The sequence below is a fragment of the Cavia porcellus genome, unplaced genomic scaffold (genome assembly GCF_034190915.1).
Source record: "Cavia porcellus strain 051 isolate PalLab524CR breed Dunkin Hartley unplaced genomic scaffold, mCavPor4.1 scaffold_6, whole genome shotgun sequence".
NCBI lineage: Eukaryota > Metazoa > Chordata > Mammalia > Rodentia > Caviidae > Cavia > Cavia porcellus.
The window spans coordinates 89,185,627-89,209,971 of record NW_026947489.1 but is presented as its reverse complement, the minus strand read 5'-3'; the positions used below and the strand labels follow the sequence as shown (position 1 = coordinate 89,209,971).

Here is a 24,345-nt window from a genome sequence, read left to right as displayed (position 1 = left end):
ATGGCAGCCTCAGTGTGCACACCTGTGGGTCACAGGTGGGGTAGTTCCTCATTGATGGGAGCAAGCTGGAGGACGGAACTCTTCTCAGAACTGTTCTGACTGCCGTAACCCAGTCTCCTTGGCCAGGTGACAGTGGCTCTGAACTGGATGATACGAATGATGTCAGATTTGGAGTCTAATATTGTGGCTGTGGAGAGAGTCAAGGAGTATTCAAAGACAGAGACCGAGGTGAGTTTTGGGATGAGTACAGGGCAGGGCTATCTGGAGTAGCTGAGGGTGTATGCTTGGTAGCTCACCATCCCTCACCCTGAGGTCAGCTGTTTAGCTAGTTCTTCATCCCTCCATCCATCCATTCATCTATCCATCTACCCATCTATCCATCTACCCATCCATCCATCCATCCATTCATCCATCAATCCATTCACCCAACCACCCATCCATGCAACCACCGCTCTATCCACCCATTTATCCATCTAACCAAACAGCTATCTATCTAGCCATTCATCCTACCACTCAATCCTCAGAGCATCGGAGGTTCATGATGGTAGGTGTAGAGAGCTCAGACTCAGCAAGACAGTGTCGTCAGTAGATTCATTCTGTGGGAGGGTGACCCCTGTGGTAGGCTCTGTGGTGGACAGTAGCCGGAAGGTAGCGCCCCCAAAGAGGAGGCTAAGAGACATCATGCAGTTGGGGTGATCAGGGAGCAAGCTGAGATTACAAAGATGGATGGGTTTTGATCAAATAGGGAAGATGGTGGCACACAGCAGGGGCAGGTGGGCATTGCAGCAAAAGGGACCGGGCTGGTCCACGGAGCCCAGATGTGGCCTTGGGCCCTCTGTTGTGTGAGGGGTCCAGGCTTTCTCCATGGCCATAGTCACACCCCAGATGTTGCCATGCCCTGATTCTGTACCATCTCCAAGTGCTCAGGGTCGAGCACCCCACTTGCAGACCACCTCCCATCTCTCCCGGCTCACCTGCCCCCAGTCCCACATGGCTCCAGGACTCTGTCCCTGCAAGGACACCCGTGATGTAGCTTCGTCTCCCCATCGTCTCCCGGCTTCGGCTCCCTCCCAGCTGGCCTAGATTCTCTGCCTTATCACCCCTCCCTCTCCCTCCTCCTCCTCTCCCCCATCCCAGGCCCTGGCCTGGGGCCTCCTGTCCACCTTCTTCACACTTGCAGAACAGCTGGCTGGAGGAAATCGGCCACCAGACTTCACGTGTGTAACCACTGCTGGCTTCCTGTTTGCTTCCCCAGGAAGCTTGTGTTCCCACTTGCAGAACAACCTCTTCTGAGCATCCCTGTGCTCAGCTGGTGACCCTGCCTGACCCTCCCACCCCTGCCAAACTGGATTAGAAGACATGCGCTCCCTCCGCCTTCTGCCCCAGCCCCTTGGTCCTGCCCCATCCGCAGCCCCTCTGCCTCTTCCCGAGGCTGCTCCAGGACTCTGTCCTCAGCCAAGCCTGATCTGTCAGTCGTGCTCCCTCTGTTGGATGGTTCCCGTCCATGTGTGAGAATGTTCCGCTAGACACTGTCACGGCCCTCCCTGCCCCCTGCCTCCTGCTGCCCCAGTTCTCTGCTTGCCTCTGTCGTGAACTTGTTTTAAATTCTCTTCGATACAGGCTCTCTGAACCATCTCATTACCCTGGCTCTCGCCTGCTCCCCGCAGCCTGCCCCCTGGTCCTCCCGCAGCCTGCTCTTTGGTCCTGTTACTCCTCCTTTGAGAATGCACCAGGTCTTGCGGTGACCCTGTGTGTGTGTGTGTGTGTGTGTGTGTGTGTGTGTGTGTGTGTGTCCCCCTGATGGCTTTGCATCTGGCTCAGGGTAAAGCAGGTGGCCTGGGAGTCCCTTCACCGTGGGCCACCCCCCGCCTCAGCCTGGTGCTTCTCACCTTTGTCTCTGGGCTTCAGAATACACTGGAGGCCTTTGCACTTGCTGGCCCTTGCGCCTTGTGTTTCCTGGTGCTAAGTTATACTTCCTCCAGAAAGCTTTCCCTGACCAGCCCAGGGCAGCCTGGCACTCATGGATCTTAACATTATACAGAGCTGCTTATGTATTCTAGCACCTGAGCTAGAATGTAACCTCTGGCAGCAAAACTTCATTTCCTAGGGAAACCTTGTGTCCCATTGCCTGGTGCCAGGTCCCATTTAGTAAGGCAGGCACCTCCAGAGCATAGGGCATGAGAAGAGCATGGGAGGGGACAGGATGGGAAGTTTTGGAGCAGCTCTGCAGGAATAAAGTCAAAGAGATGGTGGCGAGCCCTTGTAACCCATCACTCTGGGAGGCTGAGGCAGGAGAATCACAGATTCAACCCCAACTTGGGTAATGCAGTAAAAAAGAAGAGACCCTAGCTCAAAATTTTAAGTAATAAAGAAAAGGGGCTGGAGATATAGGTCAGGGCAAAGGCCCTGGGGTCAATCCATTGTACAGAAAAAGTCAGAGAGATGAGTCTAGGAATGCAGCTAATGGGCGCTTGCCTAGCCATGTGCAGGGTTTGATCCCCAGCACTACAAAGAAGAGAGAAGAGAGAAAGGATTTACAATGATGGGACCTGAGGGGACCTTGACAGGGGAAGTGCCCCAGCTGATTCCTGTGTCTCCCCCGCTTCCTGCCAGGCCCCCTGGGTAGTGGAGGGCAGCCGACCCCCAGAAGGCTGGCCCCTGCATGGGGAGGTGGAGTTCCGGAACTACTCTGTGCGATACCGGCCGGGCCTGGAGCTGGTGCTGAGGAACCTGAGTCTTTGTGTGCACGGCGGTGAGAAGGTACCCATGGCTGGGGAGGCCACTAGGGGGGACCTGGAGATGCCCCTGTGCCCCACCGGCTTCCCCAAACCCCCTCCACACCCCTCAGGTGGGCATCGTGGGCCGCACCGGAGCTGGCAAATCATCCATGACCCTCTGCCTATTCCGGATCCTGGAGGCAGCAGAGGGTGAAATCTTCATTGATGGCCTCAACGTGGCAAACATTGGCCTCCACGACCTGCGTTCTCAGCTGACCATCATCCCCCAGGTGTGAGCCTGCCATAGTCTGGCCATGCATGATCTCCCCGGATGCAGTAGGTGGGGGGAGGTACCCCTGTTCTGTAGCTTGAAGGCCAAGCCAAGTTCCCTGGCCTTGGAGGCTGGCAGGGGTCAGAACCCCCTAGCAGAGAGCTGGGCGTCCAGTCCTGGGCCAGCAAACACTCTCCCCCACATGCCGAGACCTTGCATCCTGGCCTCCTGCTTATGAGGCTCAGGATTCCATAGTGCTTTCCTGGCTCCTCGGGGTGTGTATTTCTGCCGACTGGACACTTTGGAGTGAGATTAGTGGCTCTGGCTCCTGCTCCAGCAGAGGACTTAGCGCCGGGCACAGCTGGGTTTATCAGTCGTCCACAGGCAATGTTCCCTCTCCTCTCCTTGGCCCTAGTCTCCCTCCTGGAGGGCTGGGGACAGAGGGGGGTCACTGCCACCCTCATCCCACTCTTTGCCCTGCGCCTGGAGCACAGGGTTCTCTGGGCCCAGGGTTCCTCATGGGGCCTGAGCCGCCCCTCTCAGGCCCTGTCGTATCTCCAGGACCCCATCCTGTTCTCAGGAACCCTGCGCATGAACCTGGACCCCTTCGGCCGGTACTCGGAGGAGGACATCTGGCAGGCCCTGGAGCTGTCCCACCTGCACGCCTTTGTAAAGTCCCAGCCTGCGGGCCTGGACTTCCAGTGTTCTGAGGGTGGGGAGAATCTCAGGTAACAGCCCTGGCTTGTGGCCCCGGGGGACCCTGTGGGTGCTGGAAGGCCTGATATCAAAAGGATAGAGAGTCCAAGCTACCTCCTCACCTTGGCCCTTGCCACTCCAGGGCTGCCAAGGCTGCGTGGGGCCTTTTTGTTTTATTTTGATTTTTTGGAGATAAGGTATCAATATATCACACAGGCCAGTCTTACACTCACTATGTAGCCTGGGCTAAGCCTCCAGCTTACAGAGATCCTCCTGCCTCAGCCTTCCGAGCACTGGGATGACAGACCTGGGCCACCACACCTAGCTAAGAGCCACTCTCATGTGGTCTAAAGATTGAGATCCTCAGGCTTATGTTAGCTGCATGACCTTTTCCTCTGGTCCTGGGGAAAGGACCCAGAGCCTGGGGAAAGGACCCAGAGCCTCGTGCAGGTGTGGTCAGCGCACTACTGCTGAGCCGCACCTCTGGCTGTGGATTTGGTGTGATCGGGGCAGGTTGCTTAAGCTCTCCGCACCTCCTCTTCCTTCACTCTAAAATGGGGGTAATAATAGTCCACAGCTCTTCACACTGCACTGCCCAATAAAAAGTACAATGGGAGCCAAATATATGTAATTACAATTTATTCCATTAGCCACATTTAAAGCAAAAAAGAGATTGGGTGGCTGAGGCAGCTCCTGCCTGTAGTCCCAGCTACCTGGGAGGCTGGGGCAGGAGCACTGCTTCGTGACCCACCTGGTTTGAGCCTGTCCCTTTAAAAAAAAAAAAAAAAAGGAAAGGAAAGAAGAAAAGGAGGAAGAGTGGAGAGAAAAGAAAACAGATGAAATCAATTTTAAAACTGCATTTTATCTACACCGGGGTATCTAAAACATTATCAGTTCAGCACGTCACAATGCCAGTCAGCTGGTCCATTTTGCACATTTTCTTGGGAGCATGAACTCTTGTGGGTACCTTGCACTTCCTCAGAGCACCCTCAGCCCGGGCGAGGCGCGTCCGGTGCCTGTAACCACGTGTGGTCCGCGTGCGAGGCTTCGGGCCACTGCGGGGAAGTGAAAGGCGCTTAGCTGGATGCGCTCCTGTGAACGCCAGCTGCCCTCCCCCCCTTCCATGCTTCTGGTTTTCCTTCTCTCCGTGTGCGTGCGTGCGTGTGCATGTGTGCGCACACATGTCTGCAGTACCGGGGATCTAGGCGCCCTCGCATGCCACGCAAGCGCTCTCCACCCTCTCTAACCCTCCAGCCCTCTATTTCCCTTTTCATATTAGCCCCTCCCTCTCCTCACAGCCCCTCCCCAGACCTCAGAAATCCAAAGGAAGAACTTTACGTTCGCTCTACATTTAGCAGCGTTCAGAATACTCTGGCCACTCCTCTCTCGCTTAATCATCACTGCAGTGCTGTGGGTCGGAAATAAAGCTCCTTGCTATGAAATTATGTGCCCAGGGCTGCTCTGGGAGCCACGGGCAGGGCGGGAATCAAGGACCTGGGTTTTGTCCCAAGAATTTCCTAGCTGGTTCGACCCCAGCAGCGCTGTAAGACCACTCACACCTGGCCAGGCAGGCGGGCAGGCGGTTAGGCGACAGTGTGGGCTCTGGGGCTGTTTCCTGGTCACTGTCCTGTCCTCCGTGCTGCCAGCCCTTCCCAGCAGGGCCCTGCAGCCCTCGCAGATCAGAAGGGGAGACAGGAGTCGCCCCCTCCTCCCATGCCGGGCCTCTGGCCGCTTGAAGTGCAGCCTGCATCCCGTGCCAGGGCCCCTATAAATCAGCCCCAAGTCCTATCTGGCTGCCCATTCTGCTGCCAGAACCTTCATTAGTCGAGAGACAGGGCCAGCAAAGGAGGCCAGCCTTCACTGTGGAAGGCTGGTGACTCAGTCCTCTGGGAAGGGCTGAGGGATTTGTCCTTGCAGTGGGGGTGCTGTGGCCTCTGTGGTTGGGAACACAGCCTTGCTGTGTCTGCTGCCTCTGACGCCCAAGGCGGGAGGTTCAAGCTATGCCTCTGCCCCTCCTGGTTCCCCGTAAAGAAACACAGGGAGTCTTCCCTGGCCTCTGGTTCCCTGCTCCTTCCTGGCCTACCTTTCCCATGAGGATGAGCAATAGATAAGGTGTCCCCATAGCCTCAGGCATATGGTAGCTTATATGCGACTACCCAGGTTGAATAATTCTTACTAAGATGTAAGTGACTGATGGAGCAAAGCAGGGAAACATCATAGCACACACTAAGGAGTGAGGAGTGAGGAAGAACACACACAAAGTGGGGGCTGGGGGTGCCAAAAACAGACCAGAGGGTCCACAGAGGTGTTTACTACTGGCTGGATGTACCCGGAGACCCTGAGGGGTCCAGACCTGTACTCTGGATCCTGGGGGGCTGGGCTGTGGGAGAAAGGGGAGAGGAGCCAGGAAGCCAGTCCTGGGCTGCTGAGGAGGAGTGGGTGAGGAAGGGCAGGGCCGGGAGCAGGCGGGGGCCAGGTGGGGCACCCGGCCAGGACTGCCTGCTTTTCTCTCAGCGTGGGCCAGAGGCAGCTGGTGTGCCTGGCCCGAGCCCTTCTCCGCAAGAGCCGCATCCTGGTTCTGGATGAAGCCACGGCTGCCATTGATCTGGAGACCGACGACCTCATCCAGGCCACCATCCGCACCCAGTTCGAGGCCTGCACAGTGCTGACCATCGCCCACCGGCTCAACACCATCATGGACTACACCCGGTAGGCCTGGGGCAGTGGGGGGATAGGATGGGGTACCCCAAGATGGGATGAGGGCTACCTGAGTGCTGGAGAGGACATAGTGATGTGTTCTGAGGCACCAGGAACCTTGGAAGCTACTAACAAGTGGGGAAGGCTCCCGGGGCTCCCAGGCGTAGGCATTTGTGACAGGTCATCTGTATGCTGCTTCCTGTCAATGTGTGAGGTGAGGGGAACCAGGTCCCTGGCCCACTGTCACCCACAAGTTCTCTCATGTCTCACTGCTCTATCACACAGTGACCCCACCAGGTCCCTGGTGAGAAGGGAGCTCAGGATGCAAGAGACACCTGGTCCTTGTGTTGGCAGCTAGATCTACAAAAACACTGTTGGGAGCCGGATTCCTTGTGATAGGGACAGTGCTGTGTTAGAGCCAGAGGACCCCATGCAGCTGCTCCCTGCTGCGTGACCCTGGGCGAGTTGCAAAGCCTCTCTGAGCCAATTTCAAGTGGAAATGATGATGTTTCTTGGGCTGATCACTAGGAGTAAATGAAATGATGTATGTGAACTGCAGGGGACCTTAAGAACTGTCACTGCTCCCAAACCCCTTTAGGTGTCCTTGTTGCACTAGTACCCCAGAGAAAGATGGGGGGCCCTGCCCTCAAAAGCTTCCAGCTCCCAACTGGCTTCTTCAGTAAGGCCCTCTTGACAAGGTCTTGGAGGCCAGCAAGGATGCTTGGTGCCACCCTTTGTCCACTGGGCTGAGAAGGAGGACAGGGAGTGCTGGCCCTGGACCTAGACCAGGGATGGGGCTGGCCTGAGAGGACCCTTCCCAGTTAATCAAACTGGTTCCTTCCCAGCAGCCCCAGAGTAGGAAAATCAGCCCCCCTCAGGGCCTGGGAGTGCATTCATTTGCTAGGGCAGACAGAAATGGATCAAATAGTCATACTGCAAACCTACTCTTGGAGTCCTTGGGAGGGAGGCAGGGTTCCGGAAATATGGGCGCTTTGAGAAAGGGCAGCACCAGCCAGTGGGTGAGCAAGGGTTGACTTGGGGTGGAGTTGAAAACTCCTACAGAGGACACAGACATCTGGTGAAGCCAGGGACACACAGGGCCAGGGGGCGGAGGGGAGGGGAACAGGCTTGCTGGGCTACATCTGGGGAGCTGGAACACCTGAGTCCCTGGACACTGGTTTTGGGAGCAGTCACCAGGCAGCACCCCGCACAGACTCCTTCTGGGCATGGTTTCTGGGGAGCCAGATGGCTGCAGGTCTGCAGGCAGGGGCGCAGCCTGGCCCTCCAGCCTCCCTCACCCCGGCCTCCCCCACCCCAGTGGGGGTGCTGGCTGTGGCTCTGCACCAGACGCGCCCTTGTGTGGTTACTGGGACCCTAACACCAGGCCTAGGCCTGCCTGTGTGTGTGAGCGGGGAGCTACTCACAGCCACAGCTAGACCTGAAGGCTGAACCCCAGATTCCAGCACTGGCCTCCTCTCTGCAGCTGGTCTCTCGCCATATGTCTTTGTCCCCTGACAAAGCGGGTGTGAGCACAGGGCCTAGGGCACAAGCTGGTGCTCCCTGCACCCAGCCTGCTGCAGTCCGCTGACCTTGGTGAGTCCAGGGCTCAGTAGGGAAGAGCCTCGGAACCCAGACCCGCAGAGCTGAATAGGACCTCCTGTCCGATCCCAGAGACTGCTGCAGATGCCGGAGAGCTCAGAGCACAGTTGAACAAGCAGACCTGCCCATGTGCAAGCCAGGCTCATGGCAGTATCAGGCGGGTTGATGAAGCTGGCATCCAGGGAACCCTGGGCTGATGCAGAGCTGACCATGTCTTTTCTGACTAGGGTCCTGGTCCTGGACAGAGGCGTAGTAGCCGAATTCGATTCTCCAGCCAACCTCATCGCAGCTAGAGGCATCTTCTACGGGATGGCCAGGGATGCAGGACTTGCCTGAATACATTCCCGGGGTTTCCTACAGTGAAACAACATCACGTGTTCACAGAATGGGCTTGACAGCAGGGGGGGGGCACGTTTTCCATGAGACTGTGTCTCTGGATGGAGCCTCACTCAGTAAGCGAGGGAGACACGGCCAAGAGGAGGATGGCCCACAGCCTCAGCCCGGGAACGCCAGCCAGGCCAGGCCCTGGGGCTCCTCATTCCCAATCTAGGGTTGTTTCCACACTGCACTGTTTTTGAACAACCATTCCATGGGGCGCTCTCTCTTACCTCTAATTCTACTTATTTTCTAAAGTATTTTGTAATAAAGATTTTCCCTCCTGGAATGGAAGACTGCCAGGTTGGGCCGTCCTGGTAACCAAGTCCTGTACCCTGCCTGAGTGCTTTTGAAAACGGGATGCTGAGGGAGTCGAGCTGTGTGGTCGGTGACAGACGCGCTCCCGGGCCACAGGGTTTGGAGCTGGGGTGCTGGGAAGAGGCAGGGAGGAACTGGGAGATGCAGAGGAGGGCTTTGTCCGCTGTCTGCACGGCTGGACTTGTAGTTACCCAAATAGTTCGGACCCAAAGCTTTTGGCTGGAAATACAATCTTCACAGCCAAAGCGCACTGGGCAGTTGCCAGCTGTTCCAGCTCCGCTGTGCAGATACCGTGAAAAGGTGAGAAATAAAGACCTGAAATCTGACCCAGGCCTCCTGGGAAAGCTGCTGAGAATACTCCCTTGCAGCCTGCCGGCTGCTCCTCCAATTGTGGAGGAGGGCAGGGGCTCTCCTTCCCTGCTCTGTTACCAACAGGTCCCAGAAGCCTCCTGTCATCCCTCGGGGACAAATAGGTGGGCAGAGGAGCTCAGAGCCCTTCCTTCCTGGCCCCAGGCTAGCAAGGGAGATAGAGGAATGGCTATTATTATTATTATTATTTGCATTACATACTGTGGGCTGAACCAGGGCCTTTGCACTGGGCTACATCCCCAGGTCTTTTTTTTTACACAAGGTCTCTCCAACTTCCCCAGGCTGGGATCAAACTTGCAACCCTGCTTCCTCTCTCAGAGGGCTGGGAATATATAGCATTACCACGCCCATCTTAAATTTGATTTTCCCACAAGCCAACAGTTTGTTTTCTATAGGTCAGGGCCCAGCTGGCAGCAGGACTTCCATTTGGATTAGTTTTGTCACTGTACCCACCTTTCTGCTCTCCTGGGCTCACCACCCTCTCCTACAGCTGCCCCAGGTCTGGTGTGACTGGTTCTGGTGATAGCTGGTTTTTTCCTCTCTCCACCCTACGCAGTTTGCAATGTGGAGATGACCCCTTTGATCTGGTTTTTCTCTGGCTCTGGGGCAGCCTGTGCTGCAGGGCCATTTGTTAAAGGTTAATTGCATTTTTTTTGGCAGGCTGTTTCTGTCCAGAATGTTTATAGGGATATGGAATGCGACTTCCATCCTTGTGATAAAGCAAGTCTGAAAGCACAAATGCCCAAATTATGCTCCCTCTCCTTGGTGCTAAGAAAAGGTCTCTGCTCTGCTCTGATTTATGAGGCCAATTTGGCGTGACGTCTGCTCTGTGAGGCGAGCGCTGGCCTGCACCAGGACAGGATCACTCGCACGGCTTCCCGCTGAGGATCGGAGGTGTGAGGCTGCGTTTCCTCTGCAGACTCTGGCGCAAGCAGAGCTCACTGAAGCCCTGACAGGTGCTGACAGCCCAAAGGAAGAGGCACTGTTGTCAAGGAATGAGGATAATCAGAAATGTGGTTAATGGGGAATGACCTCCCCACGCTGGCTCAGCTACTCCAGGGAATAAAAGCGATCGTTGGGGACTGGGAGGAAAAATGCCACACAAGTGTCTGTCCCCAGGTGCCACTGACAGAGCATGAGCACTGCCGCAGCAGACTGGGGTGCAGGAGACTCGGGTGGGGATGGCCCCGAGATTTTCCCTGCAAACGCCGGGTATCCCAGCCCCTGTGACAGGAAGGATACAGCTGTCCCAGAAGCCAAAATGAAAGCAAATGGGCTGGATTGATTAATACTTAACTTTAATAACGTCTGCCATGTTGAAGAGTTAGTGATGCACAGAGATCAAGGAATGTTCACACACGGCGTGATCACATGCTTCAAATATGTGATGGAGGGGCGAGCGCAGTGAGCAAAGGTGACACGAGGTCCTCGTTAGAAATTACACAGAGCATATAAAAATATTTCTCTGAATGCATAGATTAAGACTTCCGACTCGCCTCCAGGCAGCTGTGCCGCCTCAGCCCCTGCCAGGGTCTCCAACCTCAAAGGCTTGGAGACCAGAGCAAGGCAGGAGGCAGAGCCTGGGCCCGGCCCCTCTGGGGACACCAGCGCTGTCTGCCTGAGCCAGGGCGCACCCCCAGGACCCTCTGCGGATCCCCTCCCGACCAGGGCCCTCACTGCTCCTAGGAGTCTCTAATTAATCGAGGCAGCTTGAAGAGTAGAACCTCAGTAATTCAGACATGAATTAATACTGCATTTATTTCTTCCAGGATATTCACACTTAATTAACTGTATTAGTGAATTGTGAGTTTTCAAAGCAAAGGGGAAAAAAAGCAAAAAAGTCAGTACACCTAGAGAAAGTAGTTTTGGGTTGGATGGAACACAAGAGAGGGCTCTTCCTCAAAGCACTGGAGAGGAGGCGACCAGCAACCTTTGCTCTGCGAACACTCCCAGGGTGTGTGTCACCAGCAGGAGCCAGTGGGCACAAGTCACTAACCAGTCGAGCAATTGGCTGGGAAGAACATCTGGGCCTCCCACTATGATCTCCAGGCAGCAGCAGCAGCAGCAGCAGGAGGCCGTCAACTCAGCCCCACGGTCCGATCCGGCCCATCCGTGACACCCTCTGCGTGCTCCCGCTAAGTGCAGTGTTCTAACAGAATTACCAGAAGGCCCCTTTCTCTGAAAACTATAGGCACTATGGGGAGCGGACTGCTTAAGAGCAGGACTGCTCCTCCTGGGGGTCTGCACCCGCGGGTGTCGGTCTGGGCTCCTAGCTCTAAGGCTAAGCTGTTGGTTTCAGCAAGACATTGGCTTCTCCTGTACCGTGAATGACACTGAAGAAAGGGAAAGAACCCTTGAACGCACACTTGGAACAGATTCTTACACCTCGCGCAGAGTTTGATCCGGAGTTCCTTCCTGCCTTTGCCTTCGGTTAGGTCTGGCAGACTCACAACTCGCTTTGCTGAGTGGAGGGGTGGGGGAGCCCCTAAGATCAAACGATTGGTTTACAAAAGCAACAGATTTCAGAGTTGTGTAAAAATCTTAATAATTTCAAAATAACCTTTATCTTTGATACAAAAATAAAGATGCTAACTCCTTTAGCTCAGTTTCCCACAATAACTTTTAAAATAGCGACCGAATCAGGCTCAAAATCCGCTTTTTCACTTCTGGTGGAGGATGAGAGTGGGGAGCCAGCCCGCAAAGCTTGTGCTCTTCTCCGACGCTGTGGTCAGTGACAGGGCTGCCCCTCCGGAAAGTGTCGGAGCGCCCTCTAGTGACGCGATGGGGAGCCAACACAGATAGGACGGGGCCAAAGCAGGCTGAGGGTCATCAGGGGAAGTGGGGAAGGGGGGGACTCTTTTGGTTAACAGCTATTTACAATTAGGTAACTGTATTCTTAAATACTTTAACCTGAGTAACATTTGTAAATACATTAGAGGAAACCTCGCAGCCCCGTCGCACCCCTACCCCTCAGCCAGTGCCTGTGCTTTCCCCGGCCTTCCCGCCATTGGTCCACAATCTCGGGAGCGGACACACCAGGGCAGGAGCCCTGTGCGTCCCTCCCAGCAGCTCGGCCCGGAGGCAGACAGGTCTGCTGTGCACCAAGAGGCCTGGAAGCCGGCACCAAGGCTGGGTGAGGGAAGGGCTTCCTGCCTTGGCAGGGTACGCTGCGCAGTGGCACTGGGGCCCTCGCGGGCATTCGAGGCTTTGGGATCAATGGCTTGTCCTTGGCCCAGAGGTGACACGCACTGTCACAATACTCAGTGATAAAAGTCCCTGCCGCGTTAGTACGTCAGTTTGGAAGCTCTCCTGTTGTAGCAAGGCCTTTCAGTCAGGGTGGAGGCAGCGTTTCTGAACAGAAAGTTATTTTCACTTATCATCAGAACCAGTTCCAGCTCCTGGAAGTCCTGGAGTCGAGCAACATCCTTGTCCTAAAACAAAACAGGTCAACAGGTTAAGAGGAGCTGCTGTGTCGAGACCAGAACCCGGGTACCACATCATCGCAACAGCCAATAAAGTCCCTGCAGCAGGAAGAACATGATCAGGTCCCCTGCATGAGCTGGGGGCAGAGGGCAGGAGCTGCAGGAGCAGGGCCTTGAAGGGACAGGCAGCGAATGGGTCCACTTGCATCAGAGCCACCCTGACGCTCAAGATGGAAAACACACTTGTACCTGAGTGTGTCTGTCTTACAGAGTAACTTGGATTTTATCCTGTAATATACCAAGCACATTAATGTTGCACACAATAACCCTAAAGCAGTCCCCAAAGGGGCAGCAGAAACCGGCAGGGTGAGCAGAACGTACAACGTTCCCACCTTCCGGCCCCTCACAACTTCCAAAACCACCAGTGTACACTCTCTGTGACTCAGTGGGGGAATGAGTGCTTCGGTCGCCACTCAGGAAACCGAGCTCCTTTTCTGTTCTGTTTCCATTTCTTCAACCACAGCTCACACCGGAGGAGGGAGGAGGGTAGGGTTTCTCAGCGCAGCAGAACTGCCCGGGACCGGGACCGCAGGCCTACCTTTCTCAGCAGGGTATTGGGGAGCTTCCTGATCTTCTCCACCTGGTCTGGGTTGACGCCCAGCTCGCAGCAGCTCACCCTGAGTAGTTCTTGGTAAGTAAGCTCCTGTCGGTCCAGCTCGATTTCAATGAAATCGTTTTCTCGCAGGGATGGGTTCTGAATCCTCACCTTAAGTACCAACTCTGGGAAAGAAGGAGAAACGGGAATGAGTAGCTGGCCTGGCTGGCGACGGCTGCTCCCAGAATGTGAGATCTCCCAGAGCTATGGGAGGCCCACTGAGGCCCAGTCTCAGAGGCGTGTCCCCAGCTGTCTCCCCCACATCTAAGGCTGCGGCTCCCCAAACCAAAGCGGGCAGGGGCAACCGTCCCAGTGTGTGACAGATAGTTCACTTCTGTCCTTGGAGCTAAGGGCCGAAGACTTCAAACTGGTCTGAGGGAGCGAGGAAAGACCAGGTACCACCTTGTGGTATTTGGACTTGGAGCCATCAGCATGATCTATGGTTTCCAGTGTTCTCAAAATCATATGGATACGTAGACACAGAAACACTGTAGGTGTGTGTATACAAATTACGTTTATCTTTATTTATTTATTTATTTGGTAGTACTGAGAATTGAACCCAGAGCCTTTGCACTGAGCTACATCAATGTATCTTTCTCAAACTTTTCATTTTGAGACAGGGTCTTATTAAGTTGCTAAGTGGGCCTGAACTTGCCATCTTCCTGCCTCAGCCTCCCAGAATGCTAGGTCTGCAGGTGTGCTCCACTGCACCTGACTGCTTTTTCTTTCTTTCCTAGCTCAGTCCTCTGTGTAAGCCTAAAACAAATGCCATATGTGCAGGAATGAGAATGCCCTGTGCCCACATCCTGGTTTCTAAATATTGTTCTCTACCAAAAAGAACCAGGGCAGCTTAGAGAAAAGGCTGCCCCCAGGCTGGGGAGGGGGAGTCACACTATGAGACTGGGACGTCTCCATGAACTAGAAAGTGAAGAAGTACTCCAGGAATGATGGGGACATGTCCAAGGGACGTAAGGACAGGCTTTCAGGGGCTCCCACCCGCCAAAGCAGGGGAACAGGGAACAGGGTAAGTGTCAAAATAACAAGGGAACAGATTAAACCCAGTGAATATAAGAATGTGTGAGTCCTAGGCTGAAACAAATGGGGAAGGGAAAGCCTTCCTTACACTGAAGGTTATATTCTGAAAGAGGGCACAAGATAAAAAGAGAACAGAAGGAAAAATGGAAACAAAGCTTTTATAAATAAGGAGGGGAAGGGGGCTGAAAGGAGAGGACGGGAGTGGGAAAAAAAGCAGCACCAAGAGTCATCATGCCCTGTGCTCTGGGTGAACGATGGGATGACAATGTGCAATGTACGCACCATTGTTGCCCCTGACTGATGTTTTTAAATTTTGTTTTAGATTTTTTCTGCTTTTTCTTTTCCTTGAAATACAATGGACTTGGGGGAAAAAAGATATATTATGTATAGGTACAAATTCTCTATGATGAATGAATTGATCAGTACCAATAAAATTTAAAAACGCAAAAAAAGAAGGAAGAGAAGAAGATCACATTCTATAAAACAAATGGCCTGAACTCTTAAAACTATGGAGGTGGTAAGAGCAGAGAAAGGATGGAAAAAGTTCCAGATTAGAGATAAACGGCTTGATCACTACATGCAGTGAGAGATCCTGGGCCAGAAGCAGGGGAATTAAGGTGGGGGACAGCCACAGGAACACTGCTGAGGCTGCTGACAAAACTTAAATACAGGCCAGGCACATTATTACATACCTGTAATCGCAGCACTAAGGAGGCTGAAGCAGGAGGATCTTGTTATGCAGTCCAGGCTAGCACTGAACTCATATATAGATCATATAAAGATCAAGTTCAAACTTGATCTTTCCGTCTCACATCAATGTTGCATTTTTAAAATGTGTGTGTGTGTGTATTTACTGGAGGACTATCCCAAGGCCTCACACTGAGCTACATTCCCCAACACTTTTTAAAAATTTTTCTTTAGGGGCTGGGGATTTAGCTCAGCGGCATAAGCACCTGCCTTGCAAGCAGGCGGTCGTGAGTTCAATCCCCAGTACCGATAAAAATGAAAAAGACAAAAAAAAAAAAATTTTTTTTTCTTTACTCTGAAACAGACTCTAAATTGCCTGGGCTGGCCATTCCTCCTGGGTAGCTGGGATTATGGGTATATACCACCACCTCTGACATATTCCCTAAGTTTGACGCTTCTACTAAAGTTACATAACAGAATACCCTTGTTTCTAGCAAAGCCACAATAGGAGCAATACTTCAGTATTTCAGGGCAGGAGGACAAAAGGTAAACACTTTCTGAGTAAAAGGCGTTCCCTGGACGGCCCCACAACGCTCCTCTAAGCCTGTCATTCCGCAGAGGGCAGAAGCAGACATGAGCGCGGCCCTGCAGCAGAGGCTGCTCCCTGACGGGCCTCACCTTGCATGCTGAATGGGAACGCTCCAGTGAAGAAGAAGGGCTGGAAGGCTGGTGCTGGCCCTGCGAATGTCCCGTTTGGAGGCTCCAGAGACATGGGTGGCTTGGACGGGACAGAAGAGAACAGGGAGCGGCTCTGACTCACCGGGGGCTGACACACGGGCCCCGGTTTTGTGCTTTCTGGTGTTCTGAGGATGGCAGAAGGGGCAGGGACGTCCCCATTCTGCACCAGCGCCAAGGAAGTGTGGTCCCGGGGGAAGGCCCCAAGAAGGGGTGGCTCCCCTGGGGGCAGCATCGGAGGGGAGCCATCCTTGGGACTCGAGGCCTGGGGAGTGGAAGGGCCCCCGTTCTGCAGCGGGGCTGAGTCTTCTACCGCCGGGGTGTAGATGAAGGGGAAAGGCGGGTTGGCCAAGTAGTTGGGAACGAAGGGCATCTCTGACTCCTGCTGCTGGGGGAGGCTATCGCCCTCCTCCTCCTCCTCTTCCGCTTCAAGAGAAGAAAACACAGAACACTTACACAGCCCTTTAACAACCACCTGAAGAAAGTCTTCCGGCTTTTTGGATGTGACATGAATTTTGGTGAGTATTTATTGGTTCTTCGGGTCAGACGAGAAAAGAATACTATATTTTTTTTTAATCTTTTTTTTTTTTTTTTATCGGTACCAGGGATTGAGTTCACGACTGGCTGCTTGCAAGGCAGGTACTTATGCCGCTGAGCTAAATCCCCAGCCCCGGGAAAAGAATATTTTGTTAATTACATTTTCTCACTCTCTTCAGTTTTACCAAGACCAAAACTAAACAGAAGCCTTATGATTCTGACCTCCCCAGAAATAATATGGAACTGGCACAATCATTGCCCGGCATCAAGAATGTGGTTGATCCAGCCAGGTGTGGGGGCAAATGCCTGTAATCCCAGCACTTGGGAGGCTGAGGCAGGAGGATTGCTAGGAGTTCGAAGCCAGTCTGAGCTACAAAGTGAGCTCAAGGCCAGCCTGAACTGCATAGCGAGACCTTGTCTCAAAAAAATGAAAAGAAAAAAAAAAAAAAATGAGGTCCATGATACCACAAGCCTGAAATTACTTTGTTAAAATCCAATGTTTCCCCAAAACATGGACTCACCTCCCATGATCTTCCGGATCTCTCTCCTTGATGTTAACTGCACCGGCATTTCCCCTTTGGTGGTCAGAATCTCTTTGTCAGCCCCTGACTTTAGCAGGTAAGAGACCACCTGACCGTGGTTGCGTTTGCACGCCCAGTGTAAACAGGTCCTGTCCCAGAAGAAAGAAAAAAGCGTGGGGGGTTTGAGAGTGACATTCTACACATCAGTACATAAATATATGTAGGCTCGTTAGAACAGAGTTCAGCTAGAGACCCACTGGTAATCTCAGCTCTTTATTTCTCAAAGCAAATGATCAAAGTACTTAACAGCTTAAAACATAAGTTTTATTTCTGGGTCCAGGGATGAGCCCCTGCCTAACATGCCAAGCCCTAGGTTTGATCTCCAGCATTAAAAAAAAAAAAAAAAAAAAATCCCAACTCCTGGGAGAAATGGTCCTAGCAGCTTTTACTTCAGTGGTTTCCAGAAGGGTGGCTAATTCCAGTGATGCTTCGGCTATTACTCTATCAGTAACACCCATTACAGCCTCTGAGGCTCTTCCAAATGTACTTCTATGTCACCTCCTTCCTGTTCAGAGACGGTGATGATTCACTTCCTACATATCCAGTGTCACTGGAGGATGAAACCATCTTTCTTCTGCAGCCCGGCATGTCGCTAAGCAGCACTACAGCAGATACACCTGCAGGAACCTCAGTCTCCCTCTCTTCTCCCCTTGTCTTTCACCCCTCCACAGTCTGAATATCCAAATTTCCATTTTTAAAAACTTGGCTTCGGGGCTGGGGATTTAGCTCAGCGGCATAAGCGCCTGCCTTGCAAGCAGGCAGTCGTGAGTTCGATCCCTGGTACCAATAAAAAGGAAAAAGACAAAAAAAAAAAAAAAAAAAAAACTTGGCTTCCCGAATTCTCTCCAGAAGGCTCCAACCTATCCTCATTTGCTTAGATGGAAGGTTCTGTGCACATACCTTCCCTTCAAAGGCACTTAAAATGCACACACCAGCACCTCGGTGTTTCAAGACCAGACTCGGAATGACCAGGCTCATTTAAGTAAAGCAAATGATTTAGTAGTGTACACATAGGAGGTGGTTCTGCATACTCCAAGGGGGCTACTACGTTAATCCTCTATAGAAATGTAATTAGCATGCTGGCAGAAAAACTCCACCATCCTAGAAGTTAGAGGAGTTGGAGCTACTGAGTTCACCCCTAGGTGCCAAGACTGAATGCACAGTCCAGAAAGAAAAGACATTTTTCCTAGGGGTCTGAAATGCCCTCACTGCCACCTCCCTCACAGAACTGAGATGAATATCTTCCGGGCTTATCACTAAGTGTGGGCCGTGTTCTTATCACCAAGAACAGGACATGTGTCCCAGTGCGCCGATCAGGCCACTAACCCGGGAAGGACAATGACTGGTTCCTGGAAAGGGCTGATTTGCCCTGGGCACCTCAACATTAGTAACTAACAAAAAGCTGGGTTGTGTGGCTGGCTGGGAACAGCTCCACTGACGTTTAGAGTGACATCCTACACTATTATCACCAGAATGAGATTATCCAGGGGCCTCTGTGGTGTACTCTGCGATGAAATTACAACCCATGTGAAGAAAATGAGTCCGCAGTTGTTATTGCTGCTGCTTGTCTTGGGCCGAGATGAGGATGGAAAAACAGCGTCACACAAGCAAGGGCTGCACCACCAAGCTCCACGCCCAGCCAAAGCATCTCAACCCTAAGCTCCACGAAGATAAGAAAGCACTGGCCCAGCGGGTACCGGTGCTTTACTCTTATTAGTGGCTGAATGAACTGAGGATAAAATAAGGTAGACTTGCTTAGAATACAAGGATCTGAAGCCCTGATTCCGGGCAAACTGCAGCCTGGAGTGTTTGTGTGTGGACGTCTGTGGCACAGGCCTCACTTATAATAATTATTTGAGGATGCAAAACCGAATGGCGAGTGATGGGGGAAATGTGGCCCTTTTGGATGTAAAGTGCTGGCTTGTGTGTAGTAAATCACTTATCCGTGACAAGCTGGGAAGCCAAGGAGGTAATTTACTGCACCTGGGTCACGGTGACTCCAGGACACACTGACTGGCGAGTGTCACCCTGCAAAGTGGGGTTAAGTCAACATGGCACATTCCCACGGCCCTGTGCCCTCTGTGGTCATCGCTGCCAGCCCACGCTATGGGGCTCCAGCAGCCCTAATGCAGCAACAGCAGCCTGGCGGGACTCTCAGCTCCTTCTCGACCCCTGGCACTTGTACCCCAGTGCTGGGGGATGCGAGGGCCAGGATGGCTACGGATGAGTCAGGTCCTTAGACTGCACTATCCGTCACAGCATCCTGCCAGCGCTGGATCACGTTTCAGATCAGGGGTGGCCGCCCTCGACCACTGGGCATCACCCATCACAGCTGAAACTGTGGTCCCTGGGCAACTAAGGATGGGAACAGCCCCACCCTACTTCTCTGAGCTAAGGAAGCACCTGCCACTACCACCATACTGCTTCCTAGTAAGGAAACAGCAGCAGCAGTCTACACAGACACAACCCTTCTCGTGTTGGACTCTGTTCTAGAGGCTCTCTCTCTGGTGACTCACTAGACTGTCAAGCCATAGGGAGCCAGGTGTGTGCATCGCGTGTCTAACTGATCCCAGCTACTTGACAGGCTGAGGCAGGTGAGCCACTGGATTCTGGGAGTTGAAGGCCAGCCAAGGCAATGGAGGGATACCCCATATCAAAAAGAAAATGCAGCAGGTATGGTGGCACACTTCTGTAATCCTAGCACTAGGAAGGCTGAGGCAGGAGGACTGTAGCGAGTTCAAGACAAGCTTGGGCTACAAAGTGAGTTCAAGGCCAGCCTGAACTACATAGTGAGACCCTGTCTCAAAAAGACAAAAAAACAAAAACAAAACAACCCACGATGAGTTAAGCACTAGTTTCAACTGTGGGGAGACAGTCCAGCGACTCCCCTTGAATGCAAAACAATTACTGCGACTTTGATTTATTTGGCGACTTATTTCCTTATACTGATTTGTAGAGAGCTGGCTATGGTAGTTCCTTCTCTCTTCAATTAGCTCTAAGCATTGTAAATAAGGCCAGCAGAGGTGCTGGTGTAATCTCTAAAGCCAACAGTCAGTCCTGTTTCCTCACATAGTGTTCTCCGTGCAGGATATGAGCACAGTGGGATGTTAGAGCCAGTCAGCCCCTAGAATGTCAACTGGGTATGAGCCTCAAGGAAAAGAGGCTGTGACTCCCCAGGGCACAAGAGTTTGCATACCAGCAATCAAAGCCACAGCCTCTCAAAACAATTCCATCGCTACCTTAATTAGATTATGTGAATTGTGCATATCTCTTTCTCCCACCTGGCCAGCCAGTTCAAGTTCCTCACTGTCACTCATCCCCGAGTCACTCCCCCTTCTTCCCAAGATAATAAATTCTGGGAGAGGATCAGGGTCTTTGTCCCCACATCCTTTTGGGGATTGGATTTAGGAACCCCTGGCTGCCCTTAACTTGGAATCTGTCTTGGTGTCTTTACTCTCGATGTGGGTTGCACTGGTGGTGGGAGACTGGAATTAACTTGCTGGGATTCCAATGATGTCTCAGTGGGATTACAAATATAACTTTTTGGTTTGAGAGGATAACTAGAAAGAGGATTATAATACTTGGGTGATTGCACACAGTATTTGGCTGCTTCTTCCTTTTTTTTTTTTTTTTTTTTTTTTGGTACCAGGGATCAAACTCACGACCTTTCACATGCCAGGTTGGTGCTTATGCCATTGAGCTAAATCCCTGGTCCCCTGCACACAATATTTGGGATTTCAATACTCAACAGGTGCCACCAGATCTACTCATTTTATAGATGAGGAAACTGAGGCAGTCAGCAAACAAGCAAAGCATGGGGTATGCAAGGCAGTGAGTAGTATAATAGGGACCACAAAGCAGGGCTGGAGATTAGAGAATAACAAAGGAGGGGAGGTGCTTTATGCCATTTTATTTATTTTTTGGTACCGGGGATTGAACTCATGAGCATGCGCTTGCCAGACAGGTCCTTGTGCCACTGTGCTAAATCCCCAGCTCCTATGCCATTTTAAAGTGAAGGCTAAGGAAAGGGCTTACCATGAAAGGACATCCCAGATCTGCAGGAGGACAGAGAGCAATCAAGGGGAAAGCATTTTAAGCCACTCAAAGAAAGTTTTTTTTTGTACCAGGGATCGAACTCAGGACCTCAAACTTGGCAAGCAGGTGCTTATCCCCAGCCTTAAGCAAAATATTTAAGGTATATCAAATATTGTGCTGAAGACATTTTTAAAATACATTACCTCATTTAATTACCACAAACCCTATGAATTGGTTATCTTTTTAAACTTTTGTTTTTTTAAGTGTTTTGAGACATGGTCTTACTGTGTAGCCCAGGCTAGCCTTAAACTCAGGGCAATCCTCCTGCCTCAGCTTCTGAAGTGACGGGATTACGTGTGTGCCACCATGCCTAGCTAATTATGTAAATTCTAATAGTGATGTACAATTACTAAATCTTAAATTTATTAGTTTAGGAGCATTTTACAAAGTGAAGAAATTTCTGGGCTTGAGTCCCTTCATCTATAAAATGGAGACAGCTACACCCCCAAAGGAGACGAAGGTACATAAGCCTGGTCAATATCCTTCATCTCAAAACAGTGTTCTGAAATGGAGCAAGAAGAGACTCATAGGGTCACATCGCCAGGCAGGCAGGGAGAAGAGCCTGCGTGAGATCCAGGCTTGCACATTAGTACAACACTGCCTCCTAGTGGCGGAACAGTAACACACAGCTTTGAACAGTGTTCCGCAAAGTACACACACAAGGGCAAGTTTGCAAACAGTTGTAAACAAAACACCCTACTTTTAGTTCCCTGGCTTTCTGAATACCTATCCAGGATTTTTATTTAGGGAAAAGACTTGTTGGGGCCTGGCGTGGTAGTACACATCTGTAATCCCAGCACTCAGGAGGCTGAGGCAGGAGGCATGTAAATGTGATTTCAAGTCTAGCCAGAACTACATAGAAATACTGTCTCCAAAAAAAAGGCAGATTCATTTAGTTTAAAGGACGCAATATGTGTGGGTGGACAGCCACTTAAAGCCTTTGATGAAATTCCCTACTGAAAATTACAATAGCACACAAAGCAATTCTGTAAGACAAACAAATCAGTTTTTCCTCAACAGGCAGTTGCAGGCTGCAGCAAATCACAGTTGTAATATGAAACAGCGAGGCACAAGAGTGACGCAAGTAGTGAGTTTGCTTTTTGTTTTGACTTTTAGTTTTGGCTAAAGAAATTGTGGGAGGGCCAGGTGTGGTGACACAGACCTGTAATCCCAGCGCTGAGAAGGCTGGGGCAGGAGGATCACTGTGAGTTTGAGGCCAGCCTGAGATTTCAAGTTTACCCGGCATTACCAGGCAAATTATCACCAAAAACAAAAATCAAAAACAGAAATCGAGGGAATCCCTAAGATTCCTGCTTCCTAGGTGGTTCAACCTTGCGTCTCTGCACGAAGAAGCTCCTTTAACAATAACCAGGATGAGCACCAGCCAGCGTGAACTCGCTAGGAACCACAGTCCCTAGCACTGCTCAGGCCCAAGCAGCCACAGGGAGGGAAAAGCGCGGACAGCGAGCACTGAGGGGCCCCAGAGTGCGGGCGACGCCACCGGGGTTGGCTCCAGGGCGTCATGGACAGCGCTGGGCCCACCCGAGGCCAACTGTCCCGCACCCGGGGCCTCAGGCCCTAACCCTGAGCCTCCCTCGCTCCCCACTTACCAGCCGTTGACCTCATTTTGGGAGTTCACATCCACCCCGCTCTCTACCAGTTTCTGCACCTCCCGGATGTCCCCCAGGGCCGCGGCCTCGCGCAGTCGCTCCTGCTGCTCCCTCTGCTCGAGGAGCGCGCTCATCTTTCCCAGGCCTTGGGCCCCGGCCGCCCCGCCCCACCCCAGGCCTGTCAGCGCCGCCGCCGTCTTCGCGGCCGGCTGCCGGCCATGGGGAGACAGCGCGGGGCTCCCCGCCCCGTTCGCACTCTGCCGGGAGCTTGCGCTGCCGCCCGCCCGCCCTGCGCCCGCCAATGCCCGGCTGCTCGCGGCCCGCAGGCCCAGGCCTCCTCCCCAGCCGCGCCTCCTAGGCCGGTTGCGGGGGACCCTATTCGATGTGACACCCCTGACCCAGATTCTTCCGTTCCGACCCGCCGCGCCGCCGCCCGGGGAGGGGGGCGCTGTTTATGTAACCACAGCACAGTGTTAGCCTCTGTGATTCACTGGCTATTTTTAGACCTCCCCACCCCGCAGCTTCCAGGGAGGAGGATGGACACATGAAAAAAGAAAGCAAGCATATGGGGGAGCCAGAATAGCCTTATCCTCTAGCGCACGCTATTTACCAGGCATCAAAGATAATTGGTGGGTTGTTTTTTTTCCAGTTTGGGCTGGCTCTTTTTCTTGCCCAGCAGGTCTGAGAAGTGAGTTGAAAATAATCCTACTGTAACATGGCCATGATTGAAGATATAGATCACACTGTTCTTTCTTTCTTTCTTTCTGTCAGTGCTTGGGACCATTCTGTTAGATTATTTATCGTTATTTGTTTTAGGCAAGCATTTCTTCTACCTTGGCTTTCAGGGGTAAAAAATTATTAATATTGTCTTGATGGTTTAAAAGCTTTAATTTATTGCTGATGATAAACCATAATTACACTTCATAAAAGGTCATGGAGGGGAGAGAAAGAAAGTACATCAAAGAGGCTTTGGAGTTGTGGACCCGACTTCAGGACCTGAGGCTAGACCGCTGATGTAGATGATGATTATACACAGCGGCTTACTGGATCCTGGCATCATCTCGCAAAGAAGATTGAGAGCCCTGGTTTGCGCTGGGTTAGTGGGAGAAAAAGAAAATACTGTTTTGCTGGGCCCAGGTGCCTCGGAGAAATCTCCCAATGGTGGCACAGGATGGAGGTTCGCAGATGGAGAGAGATTAAGGGAATAGCCCTGGGGAGCAGGGAGCGGGGAAGAAGGTCTGGAGCAGAGAGAGCAGATGGAATAAAAAGGGAGGGATTTAGGCATGCAGTCTTCATTTCCGTCTCTTGGGGCTGTCAAGGTCTGCACAGCAAGCATTTTTCTCGATACTGTTTAACAAAACCAATGTCTGTGTATTATGACACAGTAGTCCCCTCTGCACACATGACACACCAGGTGGTGACAAATATAAAATGACTAAACCCTTGAAATGACCCCCCTGGCAAATTGGAACACTGCTGGAGCTTACATTTGTATGTATTCCCTCAATTTAAATTTTAATTCTTAGATCCAGTCTGAAGCAGATGAGCCCTAGAATTGGAATCGAGTCCTTTAACACGATTCCAATTCCAATTGAGTCCTTTAACACAATCTAAAAGTGGCATGAGAGGAGATAGTGGCCTCTTTCTTAAAATAAAACAAAAATAATTTTTTTAAGTGACTGTACTTTAAAGTCTAGGAGTTCCTTCACAAGAGTGTTAAATTTTCCTTAAATTGGGCGGGATGGTGCACACTGTAATCCTACCACTCTAGAAGGCTGAGGCAGGAGAATTACAACAAAGCCAGCCTGGGCTATACAAGTTCAAAGCCAGTGTAAGTTACATTGCCTCAAAATAAACAAACAAAAAATGCCTGTTCCCTGCAATATCTGTGGAGTATGTGAATATTAATATCTTTATCTTTTCACAGCTGGGAATTGGATCCAGGG

General features: G+C 51.9%; 2 protein-coding genes across 4 annotated transcripts in view; one reads left to right on the top strand and one right to left on the bottom strand.

Moving 5' to 3' along the window:
* The window catches only part of Abcc3 (ATP binding cassette subfamily C member 3), a 40,402-nt gene extending 31,722 nt beyond the window's left edge, over nucleotides 1–8,680 (top strand). Inside the window, exons 26-31 of one of the 2 annotated variants that reach the window (XM_003467039.4) lie at nucleotides 127–228; nucleotides 2,614–2,760; nucleotides 2,849–3,007; nucleotides 3,550–3,716; nucleotides 6,199–6,393; nucleotides 8,208–8,680. In XM_003467039.4, the coding sequence (XP_003467087.1) occupies nucleotides 127–228; nucleotides 2,614–2,760; nucleotides 2,849–3,007; nucleotides 3,550–3,716; nucleotides 6,199–6,393; nucleotides 8,208–8,316 (879 nt within the window). In that variant the 3' untranslated portion in view covers nucleotides 8,317–8,680. Of the gene's footprint in view, nucleotides 1–126; nucleotides 229–2,613; nucleotides 2,761–2,848; nucleotides 3,008–3,549; nucleotides 3,717–6,198; nucleotides 6,394–8,207 lie in introns of those variants that run through there. The other variant, XM_013149523.3, reaches the window with a different exon arrangement.
* Nucleotides 8,681–10,319: 1,639 nt separating this feature from the next.
* On the bottom strand, nucleotides 10,320–22,776 carry Ankrd40 (ankyrin repeat domain 40). 2 transcript variants are annotated; one of them, XM_003466840.5, is made up of 5 exons: nucleotides 22,400–22,771; nucleotides 16,635–16,783; nucleotides 15,520–16,002; nucleotides 13,063–13,244; nucleotides 10,320–12,473 (listed from the first exon to the last, which is right to left on the bottom strand). In XM_003466840.5, the coding sequence occupies exons 1-5, from the start codon at nucleotides 22,531–22,533 to the stop codon at nucleotides 12,327–12,329; spliced, it is 1,095 nt and encodes a 364-aa protein (XP_003466888.1). In that variant the 5' UTR covers nucleotides 22,534–22,771; the 3' UTR covers nucleotides 10,320–12,326. The 2 variants fall into 2 exon arrangements, with proteins under 2 accessions (XP_003466888.1, XP_023419615.1); XM_023563847.2 differs by lacking the exon at nucleotides 15,520–16,002 and having other exon boundaries at nucleotides 22,400–22,776.
* Nucleotides 22,777–24,345: the final 1,569 nt, after the last annotated feature.

Excerpts from the sequence above, each read along its gene's own strand:
- Ankrd40 (XM_003466840.5), bottom strand. The coding sequence starts at position 22,533 with ATGAGCGCGCTCCTCGAGCAGAGGGAGCAGCAGGAGCGACTGCGCGAG. Across the intron at positions 16,784-22,399 it reads CAAAATGAGGTCAACGGCTG|GACCTGTTTACACTGGGCGT; the intron begins GTAAGTGGGGAG and ends CTTCTGGGACAG. Across the intron at positions 12,474-13,062 it reads CCAATACCCTGCTGAGAAAG|GACAAGGATGTTGCTCGACT; the intron begins GTAGGCCTGCGG and ends GTTTTGTTTTAG.